This window comes from Vulpes vulpes, chromosome 5 (genome assembly GCF_048418805.1).
Source record: "Vulpes vulpes isolate BD-2025 chromosome 5, VulVul3, whole genome shotgun sequence".
Taxonomy (NCBI): Eukaryota; Metazoa; Chordata; class Mammalia; order Carnivora; family Canidae; genus Vulpes; species Vulpes vulpes.
The window spans coordinates 25,152,102-25,173,393 of record NC_132784.1 but is presented as its reverse complement, the minus strand read 5'-3'; the positions used below and the strand labels follow the sequence as shown (position 1 = coordinate 25,173,393).

Here is a 21,292-nt window from a genome sequence, read left to right as displayed (position 1 = left end):
CTAAAGATATTTGGAAAATTCAAGTGTTCATTAGTAATTGAATAAATGAATAACTCCAAAAATAAATAAATTAATCAATTGATAACTCCAATGATATGCTAGAACACTGAGCAGCAATGAAAATGGATAAAAATCTGTATGTAACAAACGGACGAATTTCAAAAACTTGATGTTAAGCAAAGGAAGGAGAATATATACAATCATTTACACAAAGTTCACACACAGGCAAGCTCACATATATATTTTTATGGGTACATACATAGATGTAAAATTTCAATAAAAGTAAGGGAATGATTAACACAGAATATGATTTGACGGTTAACTCTAGATTTGGGGAGGAAGGAGAGATGCAAACAAGGAGAAAGGGAATTTCTAACACTCTTTTCCTAACCTGCATGGTGAAGACGTAGTGCTGATTATTCTTTGAATAATTTGTGTACATGATTTTATATAATTTTAATGTGATTAGCATATTTTATTTTAAACTTTTTCTTAGCATATTTTAGAACTTAAACTTATAAACTAAACTGCATGTTCCCTGAGAGCTGAAGCCATGTCTCTTTTGCTTATCTCTGTGAGATTCAAAATGATTTCTTCTACATGAAGTTGTATATGGATGAATTTTAGGGTTTTGAGAACTTTTCCTTCCACAAAGATGAGTTTTGGCAAAAGTTGGAGGGGGAAGCTTTGCTACAGCAGTTCTGTAACCAGTCAAATAAGTAAGATAACATCTGAATAGATCAGCACTATACATGGTACACGGTGTATTGAGTACTCAATACATATCAGTAGGTGCTGGTATTGGTGTCAGTTCTGCATCTTTTGATTTAACTCTAGTGGTTGTCTAAGTTAATTTCATTCAAATTTATTTGTCATGGGCACTAATTATATTGTAGTAACTCTTTCGTGCTGCTCAGGTATATAAATGTAGACTCTTTTGCCATTTCATGAATAGTGGTTGTAACATCAACAGCTGAAAACCAGGGAAGTCCAACAGGGCTGAGTGTAACTGTAGCTTTTCCTCCTATGGAGGGAAAGGTCCATAGACTCACCTTAGAGGTTGAGAGATGAAACACTATTTGCTAATTCTCAGTTCCAAGTGTCTTGGAATGATTTGTTTTACTATTTTAGAGACAGGGTTAACATCTAAAGTTTTCTACTAGGGCAAGTCCCCATTAAAAAAATAAGAAATTATGATAACCAGATATAGGAACAGTGTAAAATGGATTAGGACCTAAAAGTTGGTGGAGAAATAAATTTAACGAGTTTTAATCAACATTTGTTGTAATGAGATAAAATGAATAAATAGCAGAGCACAGATAAATAATTTATGACTCTTCTGCTTTTGCTACATCTACCATTTTTTTAAAAATCATCTATTCATTGTGAGAAGTATGCTAATATCAGTGATGGTAACATGAAAGAATGGTCAATAGCAATTGTAAGAACTATTGATTGAGAATTTTAAAAGAATTCTTTCACATATTTTAAAATGATAAAAATGTATATATTAAGATCAATAAAATAAGACATAAACATATATAAATTCTAATCTCTGATATTAGATATATTTCTTAGTGTGGACTCTGGCCAAACATTTGAAAGCTACTGCCCTAGAAAATGTATTTTCTCTTCCTTGGATTAGAGTTGGATGGAATATTGCAAAATCATACATATATCAGGCTGTGAAATTACAGTGACTATAAGAAACTCTTTGGTAAATTAAATCTAAAGCAACATTTCTAAAATTGACATAAAAAATTGCACATATATTATGAAGTTGTCAATCAAATTATAAATTAAATCAACATAAAACATTCACTGACCATGAAATGTGACAGCTAGCTAAGACTGTGTAAATAATACTTGGACCAGTGAAAACTTTGATCCACCAGCACGGAGAAATTAGACAGACATGTGGACTCCTCAGAATCACAGACTCTTGGAAAAAATACATCATATTTTTCTGTAAAATATATAATTCATTGCCAGTTACATGTGATGGGTTTTGAAAAACTTCCAATTATTAAAATTTGAAAATAATAATAAAATAACCATAGAAGGTTTCAATATCACTTGCTTACGCTGTTCTAGAAAACACTGCTATTTGGTTTCTGCAGAGTCAAGTGTAGAAGTGAGCAGATTGATAAATTTATAAACATCATGAAAAGAGTTGTAGAGAGGAACTGGAGCCACTCGGATGCCATTTGGTTCTCGCTTGTCACACTATGGGCGGGGAAGAGGGTGGAAATAAAGCCACAATACTGTTAAAATTAATTATTCACATAATGAAAAATATACATTTAAGATAAACTTACATAAAGCAATCATACTGATTTCCCTAAAACTTAATACGTAAGCCTTTTTTTTTTTTTTTTAACTTGTCATGGATATAATTTATCAGTGGGGAGATTGGAATGACTGGAACCCTTGGTCACATTTAAATGAATGAGAACTTCACTGAGATCTGGAGAGTTTTAGCCAATTATCTTTACATTTGATCCTTTAATGTATAATGTAATAAGGAGTTGGCTGTATCCTTGGAATGTCATGAAATAGACCCAGATAATTTGGTCTAGCCTGAAGATCACTATGGCTAATCCTTAAGAAACGCCTACTATGAGTTAGAGAGTGCAGTAAATGGTTTATGTGTAACTAGACCATTTAACTCTCATAATCACTTTTGGAGGGAAATATTTTTGTTCCCAAAATCCAGATGCAAAAACTCACACCAAAAGACATGAACTATCTTTCCCAGGAGTTCATAGCTTACAAATGGTAGAACTTGATTTGGAACACTAATATACGGATTTGTGCCTCTGGAATCTGAGATAACTCTTCTCAGGTGTGAGAAGCAAATCCTAAATTACAGTCACTGGAAGTAGATACATGACCACCATTTTTCCTGAAATGACCTGATTAACACTTATTTTCTTCAAGAGATTAAACAGATCACTTAGGCCCAAGGGTTAAAAAATATATATACATACACATATATATTCCATACAATGTTAACATACCTGAGATGTGTCTACAGTTCTTTTTTGACTAAAATGACAAGGTTGAAAATGACTTGGTTCAAACAACTAATAAGACTGACTTCTTTACTTCCTCTCCATTATGTTATGTTCTTTAATTTTGTTTATTCAATAAACATACATATTTGGGCTTTCACTAGTAAAAACTAGTGAAAACATGTCCTAATTGATTTTGATGAAACAATTTTTTTTTTCTGCTCAAGCTGTAATGACAAGAATGAATAAATTATGAGAGCCTGATTCCTAAATTCAAAATTTGTGGTTTCTTCTTTTTTGTCAGAAATGACAGATCTCTATGCCTTCAATTAACACGGTGATGATTATCTAGTTGGCACTTAATCTATCCTCACTAACTGCCCCATGTGAAATAACGTGCAATTAGCCAAAGAACCCAAATTTTACCCCCAACATGCAACCCAGAGAGAAAACTAGGTAGAGCAAAGCAAGAGATATACTTACAACCACTCCTCGTTTTTCTAGTTCTTGGAATACATATTTCATTGGAACAGAAAATGTGAGTGTAAGCTGGCAGCCACGCTCCTCTATGCAGGATGGAGTAATTATGTTCACAAACGGTTTCTTGGTATCTGCTGTATCTTTGTTATAGTAATGCTTGATCAAGTATTCCAGATAGCCGGTTAGCAAAATAGATTTTCTCCTCAATGCTTTCATAGTTGCTTGCTTAAAGATCTACAGAATGGGAAACAATCAGATTAACAGTGTCTCGTTGATTTACAAAGAAGCAGAAATTGACTGAAAATCATGTTAAAAAAGGAAATGCCCGATTTTGATCTTTCCAAAAACATCCCATTTTAGGTAATCCTTTGTAAAAACATGTCCTCTTTTAAATGCTTGGCTATTAGAAGCCATATGCAAAGTTTCCATACAGAAAAAAAAAAAAAAAAAAAAACAGCCTTTACAAATGTCATTTAAACAACACTTGCAAAAGAAGAAAAAAATGTTAGTATAACATTCCTTTGGAATTTTTTTAAATTGGCTTAGTATAATTAATATAAGTAAGGCATATCTTGACAAATGCACTTAAAGATCATGAAATGCAAAGCTTTTCCTCACAACCATTCTAATATAATCATAATCAAGAGGACTTTTCTATTCTGATATAGTTTTTGGTCCACACAAAAGTATAAGAACTAGCTACTCCTGTAAATATAAAAGGCAGTGTTACCACAATTATTTATAATTGTTTTGCCAGTTCCTGAATCTTCCCAGTAACAATAAGCAAAGAAGCAGTTAAGTAACAAAATGAAGTTTTGTCAGACAGGGAAGCAAGTAATGTTATATAACATATATGTTAGTCCCGGGGCAGTTAGGGTTGTGTGTGTGTGTGTGTGTGTGTGTGTGTGTGTGTGTGTGTTTCTCTCTCTCTCTCTCTCTCTCTCTCTCTCCCTCCCCCTCCCCCTCTCTCTTTAGCTTTCCTTCTTCTTTCATCATCTTTTCTCCCTGCTAAACTCTCCCACTGGTGTGAAAATACTGCCATTTGCTGCCTGAGGTGTCGTATATTAAGATGAGTGACAAGTGCACACAATAACTGGTGTTGGAACATTAGAGGTCAACACAGACATGCTTTTCTAGCTTATCTCTTAAGGTCAAGTAGAGTTTAAAAATATATCCTACATATAAGAACTGAATGAACTGCAAACAGAGCATGGTGCTCTGGCGTGTCACTTAATATCCCTTTTCTGTATCGTGTTATGCCACAGAGCAAAGATAGGGTCATTCAGTGACATCTAGACTTGATGAAGCTTGTTATTTCTGTATATACATGTGGCACATGTGAACAGGCATTCTAATAGAACTCAAACCGTGTGGGCAAAGATTTTGACCTATCTTGCATGGAAGCTATGGCTTTGGCTGAAGAAGATCAACAGATTGGTATTGAAGGTAAGGACACCCCAGGAAGACCAGAGGAACAGGCTAGGATGGTATCTTTCTCTCTCCTCCACCAGACATCACAGATTATGGAAGAGATTGGGTGCAACTGGAGTTGGATGTCTGTTTCAGAAGGTATCTGAGATGGGCGGTACCAGCAGGTAACCCTAGTTACTCAGGTAACCCCAGGTACATTGAGTTTGATGGGAACCATCTCCTCAATGGCCTGTGTAAACTAAAATGTAAGTAGAGCTAGCACAAGGTGGACTCAGGGAACTCTGCCCACTTTTGGATCAAGAGATCCTGGATGGAGAATCAATTCTCAGAAAGGGCAGCAAGAGGGAGAGAGCAAAGCATGACCCCACCAGCGGTTTGGTTGTCAGGATAGGAATAAAAGGAGAGGAAATCTTTCCAATCTTCTCTTTGGAGATTAATAGTAATTCAAGGAACATTTAATTTATAAATAATTCTGAAATGTATTCTGGTTCTGCTATAAGCCCCGTGAGATGCAGGTAAGAGCAACGTGTGAAGTACTCCCTCTAATGATATTTCATTTGTATTCACAGGTTAGTAAGACTTTGGGGAATATTACTTAAGCTTACAGATTTTTTAAAGGAGATTTCGTTCTTGCAGGTTTCTCTGATAACTAGAAACTGATTTTTTTATGACAAATAGTCTCAATTTTAACATACTGTTACTCTTTGATAATAAAATAACTTTTAAATATGAATCCATTTTCCATCATTAAACCACAGAAAGGGCAGCTGCATTGTGAGGCGCTCAAAATCTTGTCAGAGGGTATGAAGGTCTCTTCTGAGGACTCACATGGAAATATTAAGAGGGGATAATGGGAGTTAACGGGCGAATAGAAAAAAAAATTCTTCTTTTCTTTTTGGCTTCTCATTATTTCTATGTTTTCAATATTGAGAAAGAATATTTTTTTAAATTAGAAAAAATGAAAGCTGTTTGAAAATATTCAGCTTATAACAATTTTTGGCAGAGTTTCAACTACGTGGGTTATTTTTCTTACTGAGCAAAATGAATACAAAGCTAGAAAAGTTAGGGAAGTTTAAATGGGAAAAATAAGTATACTACAATGTTTCGATTGTTGCATTTTTTCTCTTAAATTCTTAAAATTGGCTGCCTAATAACTTTCTGAGAAAACACATAGTACATTTCTTCCTCCTTGCCGTATATTTTAATTGAATGTTCTAATTTTGTATCTTGGAGCTATTATTTCATTATAAATTCATATACTGAAAAAAATCTAAAAATTATCTACCTATTGCTGCATACAAGTACGACCCTTCAAAATACAATAGATGTATTTTTTAATTTCAAGTTAGTAGTTGGCAGATTGAGATTTCTGAAGGAATTTGGTGTAAGTATATTCATTTTAAAAATGAGACAAATGAGAGACACCTAGGTGGCTCAGTGACTGGGCGTATGCCTTTGAGCAGGTCAGGATCCCAGGGTCCTGGGATCAAGTCCTGCATCAGGTACCCACAGGGAGCCTGCTTCTCCCTCTGCCTATGTCTCTGCCTCTCTCTGTGTCTCTCTTGTGAATAAATAAAATCTTTTAAAAAATGAGACAAGGAGGGATGCCTGGGTGGCTCAGCGGTTAAGTGTCTGCCTTTGGCCCAGGGCATGATCTTGGAGACCCAGGATCGAGTCCCACATCGGGTTCCCTGCAGGGAGCCTGCTTCTCCTTCTGCTTGTGTCTCTGCCTCTCTCTCTGTGTCTTTCAGGAATAAGTAAATAAAATCTTTAAAAAACGAGACAAATGAACTTGAGTACATAAAGTGAAGAGACAGTTGTCACCTAAGGTCACACTTAGTGTCCCAATGAGGGAGACAGTTTATGCCTCCTAGTTTCCAACCCTAGATTCCTTTGATCCACATTTATTTAATAATAAAATTTGTACCATAATTGTACTATATATATTTGTATTATATGTATTTGTACTTGTACCATATTGTACCATATAAATAGGTGATAAAAATTATTAAGAGCTAATGATATAAAGAAAAGGACAGTTTGAAACTGATTATAAGGTACTATTTTTCATACTATCATTCAATTGGATGCACATGTAATTACAAACATATCAATATTTTAAAAAATCATATTGTAAAATAGATACCATATCCATGTACACTGATTCTTATGTTTAGAATCTCTCCTCCAGTTGGTATTTGACTATGTAGGACACTTTTTGAAAGAGAAGTAACTACAACAAGGAAAGGCACTTTGATTCATGTATCTGTTTCTCTTTTATTCAAGCTTCAATCACCTGACTCCTACAACGTGACAACGCAAACAGGAGAAGGAACAACATGAAGGCAGCCCTGATGCTTACTCCCATGGCCTCTGGGGAGTAGAACATTTTAATGGTTAGGTAAGGAATAAGAAGTAGTAAAATGCATTATTTTGTAATTTCAGAATTTTGCAATTTATAATGAGGAGAAGAATTTCAAAAACACTTTCTTTAACACAACGTTGGATTGCATAAAGATATTTTGGCTAGAACAGAGCATCAGCAGCTACTAACCCCAGTAACGTGTTCCTAAGAAGCACAAGAGAAATACTTCAGTGATAAGATGCTCCAGGGAAGTATATATCCCACTTCTTGGGGCTTTTAGGGTCTTTTTGCTAAGTTTAAATGGTAAAGAAAAAAAATAAATCAATCCTTAGAACCCAGCTGAAAATAAGAACCTTGTCTAGGTGACTGTAATACTGTGTGATGCGGTGGTAAAAACTTCTAAGCTTTTTATTATTCAAGACTAGCCTAGAGAACTGGTGGTAGGAAAACTGAAAATGTGACTTTTTTTTCATGGCAGGAGGGTTAAATACCTGAAATCAGTCAACTTGCAGAAACATACCAAAGTTAGAGTGTCTAAAATTTCCAGATCTGACTGAGAACTCACTGGCAAAGATAAGGAAAATCAGTGGAAGTGGAAGTACTAGTTCTTCCCAAGGTACACCTTGGTGCTTTTCATATTGCAATTTATCCTCTCCCTGACACAAACTTGCAAAGTGAGCAAAATTTTATTTCATTTTAAAAACATTTACAGAACTGTTTCTCTGAATAGACATCATAAAAACAATCCAAGTATCATTACCTGACTTGCTAAGCAGATTCCCTCACTACTCTCTCACCAAAAAATAAAATAAATAAATAAATAATCAAAAAAAAATTTTCACTGCCTGAAAAATCTTGTTACTGGGTCTATTTTCAATTAAAAAAAAGAAAGAAAAAGAAAACAAAAAACTGCCAAAAAGCGAAAACAACACAAGCTCCATCTAGTGGTCACAGTGAGTAGGTGCTCTTTAAATTGGGATGAAGTGAAACAGTGTTGATTACCACTATCTAGTGGTGAAGTTGTATAAAAAAAGAACTTTACATTGCCATCCAGTGGGCAAAATGAGAAAATGCTAGGCGTGTTCACAGAATCCTAGAATTTAGGTTTAGAAGAGATTTTGGAAGTTGTTATACAGTCATTCATTCTGGAATACTTCACAACAGGATTTCCTAAAATACCACGAACTAGATGATTTTAAAATACCTTGAATTAAAAACTTCAAATTCTCTTTTGAATTGCTATATACTTAAGATCTGTTAGAAACACATATTTACCTAAAAAAGAGAAACACTTATTTACCTAAAATATTTTACTTTGATATATTCATATAAAACATATTCACTTACTATATATAGGTATTAGTTACATGGCATATATTTACCATATATATTTACTTAAATAAATTTAGTCTCATCTTGAAATTAATGAATATCCAAATAGTTAAGTTATACATGTGAATATAATATAGATATAAATGGATAGATAAAATAGATTAGTATCTCTATATAAATAGATGAAAAGGTAGATATGCAGATCTAGAAAACCGAATTGATTCCTTGGATATTATTATTTAGAGTGAAACTGATTTTAACTAAAAATATGAATTTACTAAAAATATATATCAAGTCAGTAATAGTAGAGATTATACAAGAACATAATGGCATGGACACTCCAGTAAAAAAAAAAAAAAAATCCAAGTATCTCATGAGACAATCTTGCTCAATCATTGGTTTATCCTGATATTTTCTTTTCTTTTTCCCCTGAAGGCCTGTCTTCCTATAGTTTTGTGACATAGTTCATCAGTTCACAGAACCAAAAGAACAGTCCCCAGTAATCACAACAGTGTCTGGCACATAATACTTTCTTAATAGATAAATGTTGGATGAGTGAATTAATCAAGAATTAAATATTACATGCTTATTGTGTAATAGAGAAACCACAAGAAGATTCAACAACTTATTTAAGTTCATACAAATCCTAAGTGGAACTAAAAATATGTATACGCTGGTCAGTTCCCAAACATTTATGAAGTGCCAACAACATCGATGACGTGCCAAGCACAGTGCTGAGGGTGGAGATATAAATTTAAAAATGGCAATTAGCACAGTCTCTGTTCTAAAGGAGAACACTGGCCTTTGACCATTGTTTACACACAGGGCACATTAATCTTCCTGTTTAGAGGAGAAGGTCTTACAACATGTCACAGTCAGGTAAAGAAATAGGTAAAGATATGGGAAGGTCGAAGCATAGATCACTCACCTCTAAACTAGCCTGTAAGGAACAGACCAATAAAATGGGAGGATTTGAAATTCGAAATCCACTGACTCCAGGGCTTAATTGCAGTTCTGAAAAATGAACATCATGTCATTTTTATAAAACATACCTTAAAAAGAGTCCCTTATGGATTTTTTTATGACAGTAAAGTAGTAGAAAAAGAGTAAGATTTAAGAACTTTCATTCCTAAGCTTTCTGAGATATTTAAGAGAAATTGCATGTACCTAAAATACTGGCGTATTTCCCTTTCATCTACATGTCTGTCTCCCCTGCCCCCACTTTGTTAGCCCCCTACCAAATTCTACTGCCCTCAGACACAAAGAAATGGCCTCTTAGAGATTTCTGGACTTCATTCTCTGTTCTCCCACTCCCAAAACAGCATTCCTTAGCCTGCCCCATGCTTTGCTTTTCTAGTATGAAACCACATCGATGAAAGAAAAACATCAAGATTTTAATGGCTTATAACTGTAATGTTATCCAAAGGCAGAAATAAGAATGAAATCACCTGTGAAGGTGACTTTTAGCACTAGGATTATTAGGGCAAGTGGCTTCTCATAGGGGGAAAGAAAGGCTTTTTAAAAAATGATCTGGGTATGCCTGGGTGGTTCAGTGGGTTAAGTGTCTGTCCTCTGTTCAGGTCCTGATCCCAGGGTTCTGGGATCAAGTCCCACATTGGGCTCCTTGCTTAGCGGGAAGCCCCTCCCTTTGCCTGCTGCTCCCGCTGATTGTGCTCTCTCTCTGACAAATAAATAAAATCTTTAAAAAATAAAATTAAATAATGATCTGCCTAAGAATGACATATTTAAGAGGTAAATTAATAGCAAATCTTATCCGGGACACCTAGGTAGCTCAGCAGTTGAGCATCTGCCTTCATATGCAGGGCATGACCCTGGGGACCTGGGATAGAGTCCTGTGTCAGGCTCCCATGGGGAGCCTGCTTCTCCCTCTGCCTGTGTCTCTGCCTCTCTTTCAGTGTCTCTCATTAATAAATAAATAAAATCTTTTTAAAAATATCAGATCTTACCCTACTTAGAATCAATTAGATTGAATAGTAGCAAGTCAAATCCAATAGAGAAGATGGCAGGTTGGAGATTGAATTAAAAGTAAACCCGACTAAAAGAGCATCAGAATATTCCCCATCTCTAGAGATGCATCTAACCCAGGTCTCAAAAAATGATGTCCTAGGGACTAAATCTGGCCCCCAACTTGCTTTTGTAAATAAAGTTTCATTGGAACATAGACACAATCACTCATCTGTCTATGATTGCTTTAGCACTCCAAGGGAGGAATTGAATATTTGCCACAGAGAATATAGTCCCAAAAGGTTAAAATATCTCATCTCTGGCCCTTCACAGAGAAACTCTGCCCACTTCTGATCTAGTCCAATTCTTTCATTTACAGATAAGAAAACCCATCACAAAAAATTTAAGTAACTGGCATAATAACGGAGCTAATTATTCCAGCCGCCAAGATAAAATACAGATTTCTTAATTTGACTGGAACAGCCCATCTTGATCATTTGCATCTTGGTTTTTGCAAATGTAAATTTATTTAAAATAGCAACTCAGGTTGGTAGCAGTCTGAAGGATCAAGCTGAACTGAAACTCTCAAAAAATGTATGAAGCTTTCTATATTCCATGTGATTGAAGAATAGAATCACTCAAGAAAAAGAAACAAGACAGTTTGGGAGTATTTTGCACAGGTTGCACTCTCATTTCTACCTGCTGGGGTTCAACTTCTATTGTTTTATGTGTGGCAAAAGCCACAAAAGGAAAAACTGAAAAAAGAGAGATAAAAACGAACATTTATAAAATAGCACTGCTGTGTGCTACTAGTTTACAGCTTTGAACTTCTCACTCTCAAATCAAACCCTGACATAGATTTTATTATTCACATTAGATATGCAAGAAGGAAAACAAAACAGAAAACAAAAAAAAAAACCAAGATGATATAATTTGTGCAGCATCACAAAACTATTAAGCAGCAAAGTGGAATTGACACCGAAGTCTCTTTGGGTCTAACTACAAGCCAGAAATATCTTTCTGTCCTCACTGCCTGATGTTTTGGGTACTCAATATTGATGAGATCTGAGTCCTGTACATTACATTTCACTTCCACTTATCTCCCTACAAAGGGACAGACTCAAATTCATGCTAAAATCTACAAACACTTAGTCTTACACTCTGGAAATGTCATTTCTTATTTTAAGAATTCTCAGTGGCATTTTCAAAGTGCACTCTCCATGAGGCATGTATATTACATATCATACAAAGACAGATGAAAATTGAAATAAAGGTAGAATAAAATGACTTGGGAAGGGAAATTGAATACACTTACTGTTATCCATCTTAAATCGGCTGCTGAGTTCATGGCCAAACCACCCCACTAACCTAAAACATAAATAAAGACATTAGATATTTTGACCTACAAAAGTAACTGCAATTAATATAGAGATCTGGGGCTTATATATCAAAACTATTTGTGATGTGAGTTATTAAATATCTAAGCATATATGTTATATAATAAGGCAATTCATATTTATAACCTTATCAAGAATGAAGCTTAAAAAATCATTTTATTCATATTGTTTTTTGTGATGTTAAATCATATATATTCAAGAATCTTTTCCCTTATTTAAAATAAAATGAACAAAAATATTGAGGTTTTTTTTTTTTTTAGATTTTAAAACAAATGTATAAGCTCAAATAGAAAAAGCAATTAATGCCATAATATACTTTTCACAATAGGCTCCCCTAATGAGAAAGTGTTAGAATAACCTATATAATTGTTGAAAATTTTGAATAATTTCCAAATAGAATTGATTATTTTCATACTTTAGTGAGATTAATACATAAATAGGAAAAGTCATAAATGTATGTATGTGTGTACATATTAGAGGAAAACAATTATAAAATAAAGAAAAAAATTTGAGAAATAGGAATTCAATATTCCTGATAATATGTTATTCCTTTTTTTTAAATATGTTATTCCTAAATAAATTTTTAGTTTCAATGCTGCCAAAATAAAAAATTCCAAGGCACTTCATTAGAACTGGGCAAAATATTCTTTAGTTTACACAGAATATATGAGTGAAAATAATAAATTTTGAAATAGAAGGTTATAACGATGAGTATGCTGTATCTTACAGTTTCTGCATGTTATAAAATTAATGAAATGAATATGCGTAAGACTGATGAATGAAGCATCAGGGGGACAAATGGAACAGAAAATATAAAAACAAGGGTGCCTGGGTGACTCAATCAGTGACTCACAGTTTCAGCTCAGGTCATGATCTCAGGATCTCAGGATGATGAGATCAAGCCCCAGTTGGGCTTTAAGCTCAATGTGGAATTGGCTTGAGCTTCTCTGCCTTTCCTTCTCCCTCTGCCACTCTCCCTACTTGTGGGCATGCTCTCCCTCTCTTAAATAAATATATAAACAAATAAATAAAAATTAAAAAAAATAAAAATAGTCCTCAGATCATGTAACAATTTAATGTGATAATTGTCACATTTTGAAAACTCAAAGATAAAAGATACGCATATATTTAAGGTTTTGGAAAGAAAAAAATCCTTTGTTTTTAAGATTTTGTCTACTATTCATGAGAGACACACACACAGAGAGAGGCAGAGACATAGGCAGAGGCAGAAGCAGGCTCCATACAGGGAGCCCCTTGTGGGACTCCATCCAGAGACTCCAGGATCGCACCCTGAGTCAAAGGCAGACACTCAATTGCTGAGCAACCCAGGTGTCCCAGAAAGAAAAAATTCTGACTATAAAAACGAAAGGAAATACAGAAGCAAATATCAATAGATCCATAAACATTTAAAATTCTGTATTAAAAAGACAGATAAAATGAAAAAGCAAACCAATGATGGGGTGAAGGCTGTTACTTGCCACCTATGAGTTTTCATCATGTTTTTTCACCAGAGAAAGGATAATGCCCCTGAAGCTACCCAGCCATCAAACATGGACATGGGCATCATTATAAAAGGATAAATGCAAATGTCCCACAAATTCAGGAGGAAGAAAATACATGGGATTCCAAGCAAAAATGGTGAGGACAGAATAAAGGAAAAAAATATTAGATTTGTTTCAAATTTGGCAAATGCAATCACTCAATGAAGAAATATCTATATACTATCCTCCCACCAAAGAAAGGAAACATACTGCATGAATATTATGTGTAGCTAAGTCAAATAGTATAAAGATTACTAGTGTTGATCAAGCAAGAGATCAGCTAATATTTGTCATGAATTCTTTTTCTTTTTTTTTGTTTTAAATTTTTAAATTCTAGTAAGTTAACATACAGTGGAAAATTGGTTTCAGTCAAATTTAGTGATGATTCATCACTTATATATAACACCCAGCGCTCATCATAACAAGTGCTTTCCTTGATGTTCATCATCCATTTAGCCCATCCCCCACCCACTTCCCCTTCTGCAGCCCTCAGTTTGTTCTCTTACTGTTAAGAGTACCTTATGGTTTGCTTCCCTCTCTCTTTTTTTTTCCTTCCTATATGTTCATCTATTTTGCTTCTTAAATTCCACATGAGTGAAATTATATGGTATTTGTCTCTGACTGACTTATTTTGCTTAGCATAATGCACCCTAGTTCCATGTACGTTGTTGTAAATGGCAAGACTTCATTCTTTTGGATGGTTGAGTAGTATTCCATTATATGTAGATATCTATATCTGTGTGTGTGTGTGTGTGTATCTTTATCCAGTCATCAGTCAATAGACATTTGGGCTCTTCCCATAGTTTGTCTATTGTTGACAATGCTGCTATAAACATCAGGATGCATTTGCCTCTTTGATCCCATTAGTTCTTCATGAAAATATACCTGAAGGTAAAGTTAAGTCAACCAAGAGATGCCTGAGGACATTATGACAGAAAGATATATGGTGACTATTGAATATATTTAATTATAGGACCAGGATTAAACAAATGTGGGGATGAAGGTGACAGAACAAAATGAAAGAGAATGTTATATGACAGTGTGAAAATGCATAACTGGCAAAATGAAGAGAAATGAAATAATTTCATTGAGTGTATTTAAACTTGATGAATCAAGTAACAAAATATAATCAGATCTAAGATTATGCACTAAACACCAAGAAAGTCAAAATTGACTAAGTCACAGGGTGAAGGGAATTTGGTCAGAAGGGAAAGGACACCTGCTAAATCTTCCATTGCTCATGAAAGGAAACTAATAGAAGAAAATAAGAAAGATTAAAATTCTAAATTAAAATATGAAATATCAGAACTATTTGCTAATAAATAATGAACAAAAAAGCAAAACATATCTAGTGTTGAAAGACTAAAAGGATCTAGAAACAGAAAATATGACACTGAATGGCATTGAATTAAGACCAGAAGTAGCAAGGCAATAAAATTTAATGGGTTTAATTCAAATACTGAAAGACAAAGTGATCAGATTGTACCCATAAATCAAAGAGAATCAGTTAAAATGAGTGTTTCAGAAAGAAACAGACAAAACAGTTATGAATTTCTAGACATCACAAAACAGGACAGCAACATTTATAAAGCAGATGTTACAGAAATAGAAATATCCTGTGGTTTCAGCATAGTTTCAGTGACCTCATTGAGTCTATGATGGATCAAATAAACAAAATACTAATTAAGAGGTAAATCTAAGTGACAATTGTTTAATGCTTTGTCCCGAAAAAAAGATTATAGGTTCTTTAGAAGTGCTCATAAAATACTGACTAAAACTAACTACAAAATAATGTGATATTTCCAGTCAATATATTGCTGTGTCTTCTGTTTACAATCCAATAAAATAAGCAACTAAAAGAAACTAAAAACAAAACAAGAGGATTCAATTACTTGGGAAGTTGAAATAAAATTTATTTCAAATTACTTTTCTGATCAAGTTGAAATAGTAGATTTTCTTTAAAACATAATGAAACATTATAGATCAATGTCTTTGGGATATTGCTAGAATAGTGCACAGAGAAAATTTCCTAGCTTTAGATATCAGATCAATAGAAACATTTTTTTAAAGAAAAGGAAGTAAATCAATAATAAGATCAAAAAGTCACAGAGAACAAGAAAATAAACTGAAATAAAGTTGTAATATACATTAATTAAGATAAAAGCTAGAATTAATTATTAGAAAGCATAAAATAAGTAACAATGATATATAAATTAAAAAATCAATTTTGGTGAGAGTGAGAGATATCAGTGAATTGATAAAACACAAAACAAGTGTAGCTATAAAAAATAATATGGGGAGGAATAATAACAAAATAGAAAAAAATAAGATCATCATAAGACAAATTACTAAAATTAGTTTATTTTTTAAGATTGATTGATTGAGTGATTGATTTGAGAGAGTGACACATAGAGGGAGAGACAGAGAAAGAGAGAGCAAAGCAGGGGGAAGGGCAGAGGGAGAAGCAGGTTCCCCACTGAGGCTCCCTACCAGGACTCCAGGATTAAGACCTGAACCCAAGGCAGACACTTAAGGGAATGAGCCACCCAGGCACCTCTAAAATCAGTTTTAAAACTTACATCAAAATGTATAATTTTCTAGGACAATTTATAATCCAAAGGAATTCCAGAAAAGAGAATCAAAACCTGTAGATTTTAATAGAAGAAATAAACATCTCAAATACCTAAAGCTCCTAAAAGAAGGTGATAGCATAGAGAAATTCTGCAACACTTTTCAGAGTAGATAACTCCAAGGCTATTTAAACTATTCAGGGGCATAAAAACAAACAAACCTGACCAAAAAAAAAAAAAAAAAAAAAAAAACTAACAAAACAACAACAAAAAAAGAGTATGGGAAAACTTCACACTTTTGGGGGAACAAATATAACATTAATATCAAAACAAAAAAAAAACCAAAAAAAACTAACAAAACAACAACAAAAAAAGAGTATGGGAAAACTTCACACTTTTGGGGGAACAAATATAACATTAATATCAAACCAGATTAGAAGTGCACACATCTGACTTAAGAATATTATTGACTTAAAAATATTTCAAAAACCATAAATAGATTCAAATACCACATAAAAATATGTTATGAACAGTCTAGTTCATTTAAGAAATGCAAAAATGGCTTTATATTAGCAAATTTATTATATACAATTTATTCTATTAATAAAGCTAAAAAAAGAATCATAGGATGATCTCTATAGACCCTATAAAAACATTTTCAACATTCTGCAACTGTTGTTAATTAAAGAAAATCAAAATGAAGCAAAATAATAAGAAGAAGATACTTATTGCAATGGAATATATCTTTGTCATCCTAAGAGTCAAATTTGCACTTAATGGAAAACACTAAACATGACTGCAATTAATACTAAGACTTCGCAGCTATACAAATTGAAAATGAGGAAGTATCACTACTTTAAAATTATAGATTTTATGCTGGTATGAACAAAAAGATTATTAAGCATGGTAGTCTGGCACAAAGTTAATATGAGAAATAAATATCCAAAATTTTAAACAAATGAATATAGCACCAAGAAATGTTCCAGACCTACATAAAGTAAATTTTTAAAACACTCTTGAATCTGAAAAAAAAGATTTGAATAATATTCAACAACATTAAAAAAATCAATTCTCCTCAAGGTACTGTGCAAATTTAGTATGATCCCAGCAAAAAATACAAAGGATTTATTTTATTTTTAAATGGGTACTAGACAGGCTGATTTTAATGCTAAATGGAAAAACACATCATACTAAGAAATAAGAGCAATGAAGTTGAATATTTCTATAAAATATTACTATATTACAAAACCTCAGAATGAAAACAACGTGGTACGGTGTCAACAAATTAATTCGCTACATTTAAAAAGCTAAAGAGAAAGTCATAGGATTATCCTCATAGATTAATGAATCATAAGAGAAAGTTCTATCAAACAACAATCTATTTTTAAAAATCATTTACAACCCATGTCACAGGAGGTTACTTAATCCTCTTAGTATAAAAATATCTAGAGATCAATAATCTAAAAATAACCCAAGAAAAAATTACCAGAAGATGTGGATTGATCACATAGACAAGGAAAAATGCCTCTTAAGTGTTAAAAAGAATTCCTCTCCATTTACTAAAGATAAGAAAAATAAAAAACTAAAACTCTTTTGAGATACCACTGTTCACCTCTTAGATTGGCAAAAATTTTAAACTTAGATTATACATTCTCTTGGTATTAACATGGGTGATGAATAACTCATGTATTATTGTGGGAGTATAAACTGGCCTCACTGGAGAACAAGTGAATAATGTCTATAAAAGTTAGAAATATATATACTCTTCAACCGTACAAATTCACTTTTGGGAATTTACTCACCAGAGTTTGTACAAATATGGAGTGAATTGTGTAATAGTCATTGCATCCTCTTAGTTTAAAAGAACCTACAATTCCTCCCCCCCCCCAAAAAAAAATAAATAAATAAATAAATAACCTACAATTCCTTCAACAGAAAGTTGGTTTCATGATTCTTGGTAAATCTATATAATAAAATGCCATATAATTGTTAAATTAAAAGTGAACGAGGAAGATGTCTATGTCCTGAAGATGATTATGAGACATGAAACAAACAAGTAAAAGACGTAGAATAGAATGTAGATTGTCTTTTGTGCGTACTAAATACTTGCTTATTTTTGCTTTTCTCCCCCAACTAGAGCATAAGCTGATAAGCTCAGGTATTGCCTCTTTCTGCTTATAGAAGTGTGTTTGCAGCGTGGGTGATGTGATGTGCGATAAGCAGCCAATAAGTGAAGCATTGGTTAAGGCAGCTGAACCAGCATGGTGGTGGTCAGGTGAGACTCTGCAGAGGAAGCCAAGTACAAGAATGAGCCTATTTTGGCAAAGAGGAAGGAAAGACTTTTCCAGATGGTCAAAGCAGCATATGCAAAGATGAGAGCTGAGAAATGACAAGGTTCCTTGGGAGTTAAGTGGCTTTCCAAAGCCAGACTCCTCCATGTTCTACAGTGGACATCATCCCCACCATGAGATGTGACCGGTGTGCATTGAAGAGGTACTATCTGAAATTTAGTCATCATTTTAAAAACTTGATTTCTTCCCACTTTTAAAATTTCTCATTTAAACTAGAACCAAACTGTAACAGGATACTTATCAGAAGTTATTATTTTTTTAATGGTTAGAATACAAGGCAGAACTATCAAATCTAATGTAAATACTAGCTCATGTAACAGTTTTAACTCCATCTGTGGGATAAATGGAGAGAAAATAAATTTTATGATATAGCTGTTTATAGGAGATTCTGAATTTATCGTAATGGATATTTACTTTTGGAAGCATTACGTATTGATTGAAAAGACAGTTATAACAAAATACCTGAGACTTTTCTGGAAATGATTTATAAAACCCATATACGCTGAGAAAATTCTCAACTTATGTTGCACAGAAGAAAGGAACGATTTAATAATCCTATTAAATATAAGCAGATATTTTTCTAAATGGTATATTCACATATTGAAAGATGTATCTGGGGAGATGGGGGGGTTGGGGTGATTGGGTGATGGGCACTGAGGGGGGCACTTGGCAGGATGAGCACTGGGTGTTATGCTATATGTTGGCAAATTGAACTCCAATAAAAAAATTAAAATAAAAAAAGAAAATAATAAAGATGTATCTATGAAACAATAGAATTTTAATTTTGGCTGCAGCTGAGAGGCTGAGCCTCTGTTGTGAAGAACATATCTTGTTTCAACTGAAATAATCATTAACTCTGAAATTTTATATAAAGGTAATGAACCTAATACTTTACATAAGATGCCTACTTTTACTTTTAAAAGCCTCAGGGCAAGCTTTATTTTACAAGTTCACTTGCCAAGGGCATGTGGATGGTTCAGTCAGTTAAGTGGCCAACTCTTGATTTTGGCTCAGGTCATGCTCTCAGGGTCCCGAGAGCAGGCCCCATGGCAGGCGCCAGACGCAGCGGGGAATTGGCTTGAGATTCTCCTTCTCCCTCTCCATCTGCCCCTCCCCACCCCATGCTCCCTTGCTCACTCTCTCTCTTTCAAATATTTTTTTTTTAATTAACTTGCCAAAATATTTCAACAAAGTAAATTTTGATAGCAAAATATATTCCAGAATAGGATGGTGTTTAGACTGATGGCTGAATGATAGATTTTTGAATGGTCTGAAGGGAAAAAAGCAAAGGAGCCAGGATTTATTTCACAGTGCAGAAAATAGGAAAGGCAATTCCTCAGTTTTCACAAACCATTGATTGGACATTACGCTAAATTCAACTCAAGCCACTGAGTTTAATTCAGAGTCCAATGATGAATTTCTCATCCTCTGAAGTTGGCATTCTATCTAAAACGACACTATTCACTACTAGTAAAATCCGAATCTCCAATTTTATATGACATATTCTTGTCCATCCCAAAAATATATCTTGTTGTGAGGGGAAATGTTTTAAATGGTCTCATTTGTGTGCTCAAAAATCTATGATTATATTTCAGTGATACTACATTTTGCCAATTCTCATCTCCATAAACAAACAAATAAATAAATAAATAAATAACAACAGGAGGAATCTACTTAGGAAATAAGCAGGAAAATTCAATAAATAAATAAATAAATAAATAAATAAATAAATAAATATCTAAGCTTACATTTATTTAGTATGTCATCGTGTCTCTGGGAACATGAGAAAGTCTGAGCGTTAAGAGGTCACTGTTTGTTCTTTATCTAGTCACTGGTCATGAAATCTCTGCACTGGAAAACTGGTCAGATTTTCAGCTGCCTCCATTGACACTGTGGATAATCATCACATACAGATTCAGTCTTTTGGTCTCACTGAAACTTTTGCATGATGTTCCTGGCATATCCTCCACCTCTAGCACACACACATAGATTATATGGGCTCATTTCCCCCTACCTCCCTTATTCACCCCTATTTTTCTTTTTTGTACTATGTTGTTTAATCTTAGATGAATATTTATTTATTTATTTATTTATTTATTTATGATTATTTATTTGAGATAGAGTACAAGTCAGGGGGAAGGGATAGAGGGAGAGGGAGCAGCAGACTACTCACTGAGCAGGGAGCCCAACGAAGAGCTCCATCCTAGGACCCTGGGATCATGACCTGAGCAGAAGATAGACTCTTAACTGACTGAGCCATCCAGACCCCCCTGAATTATTATTTTTTAAATTAAGTTTACTAAATTTCTAGATGTGCACTTAATATTTAATTTCAGTATTATTGTCAATGATTTTTTCCAGAATGAAGTACTAAATCTGTTGGGAAAACTGATTGTCCAGTTTGGGTTTTCTTCCCTCTACCAATGATATTTTTAATCATATATTAATTGCCAATTTCCCTGACATGAAAAATCTATAGATTGTGGAACTACTAATAATGCATTATTGCTTGGAAAAAATGTTCAAGGTGGTAAACCTTTGCAGAAAATAAAAATTTGTCTCATCATTTTCAAATAGTCACCTATTACTTTCTTCTCCATGGACGATCAATAAATTTTATTGTTTTAGGATCGCTTGTTTAGTGGAGAGCACCAAATGATATATATAGTACTAAAACATCTTTTAGTTTTGAGTTCCAAAATGAGCTTTTTAAACTTATAATAGAGATATAGTAGTGTTTAAAGGTCAAGACTTCTGGTTTGCAATAGATAGACATTTTAGAATTCTAATCACAATGTGTCTCATATAGCCTAGCATAAAGTCTATACCATAAACAGCAAAGAGAA

General features: G+C 33.6%; 1 protein-coding gene across 1 annotated transcript in view; it reads right to left on the bottom strand.

Moving 5' to 3' along the window:
- Positions 1–214: 214 nt before the first annotated feature.
- The window catches only part of KYNU (kynureninase), a 109,658-nt gene continuing 88,580 nt past the window's right edge, over positions 215–21,292 (bottom strand). The window contains exons 11-14 of the mRNA XM_026007980.2: positions 11,903–11,955; positions 9,551–9,636; positions 3,498–3,728; positions 215–2,226 (exon numbers count right to left, since the gene is read on the bottom strand). Coding sequence (XP_025863765.2) covers positions 2,104–2,226; positions 3,498–3,728; positions 9,551–9,636; positions 11,903–11,955 — 493 coding nt within the window. The 3' untranslated portion in view covers positions 215–2,103. The remainder of the gene's footprint in view (positions 2,227–3,497; positions 3,729–9,550; positions 9,637–11,902; positions 11,956–21,292) is intronic.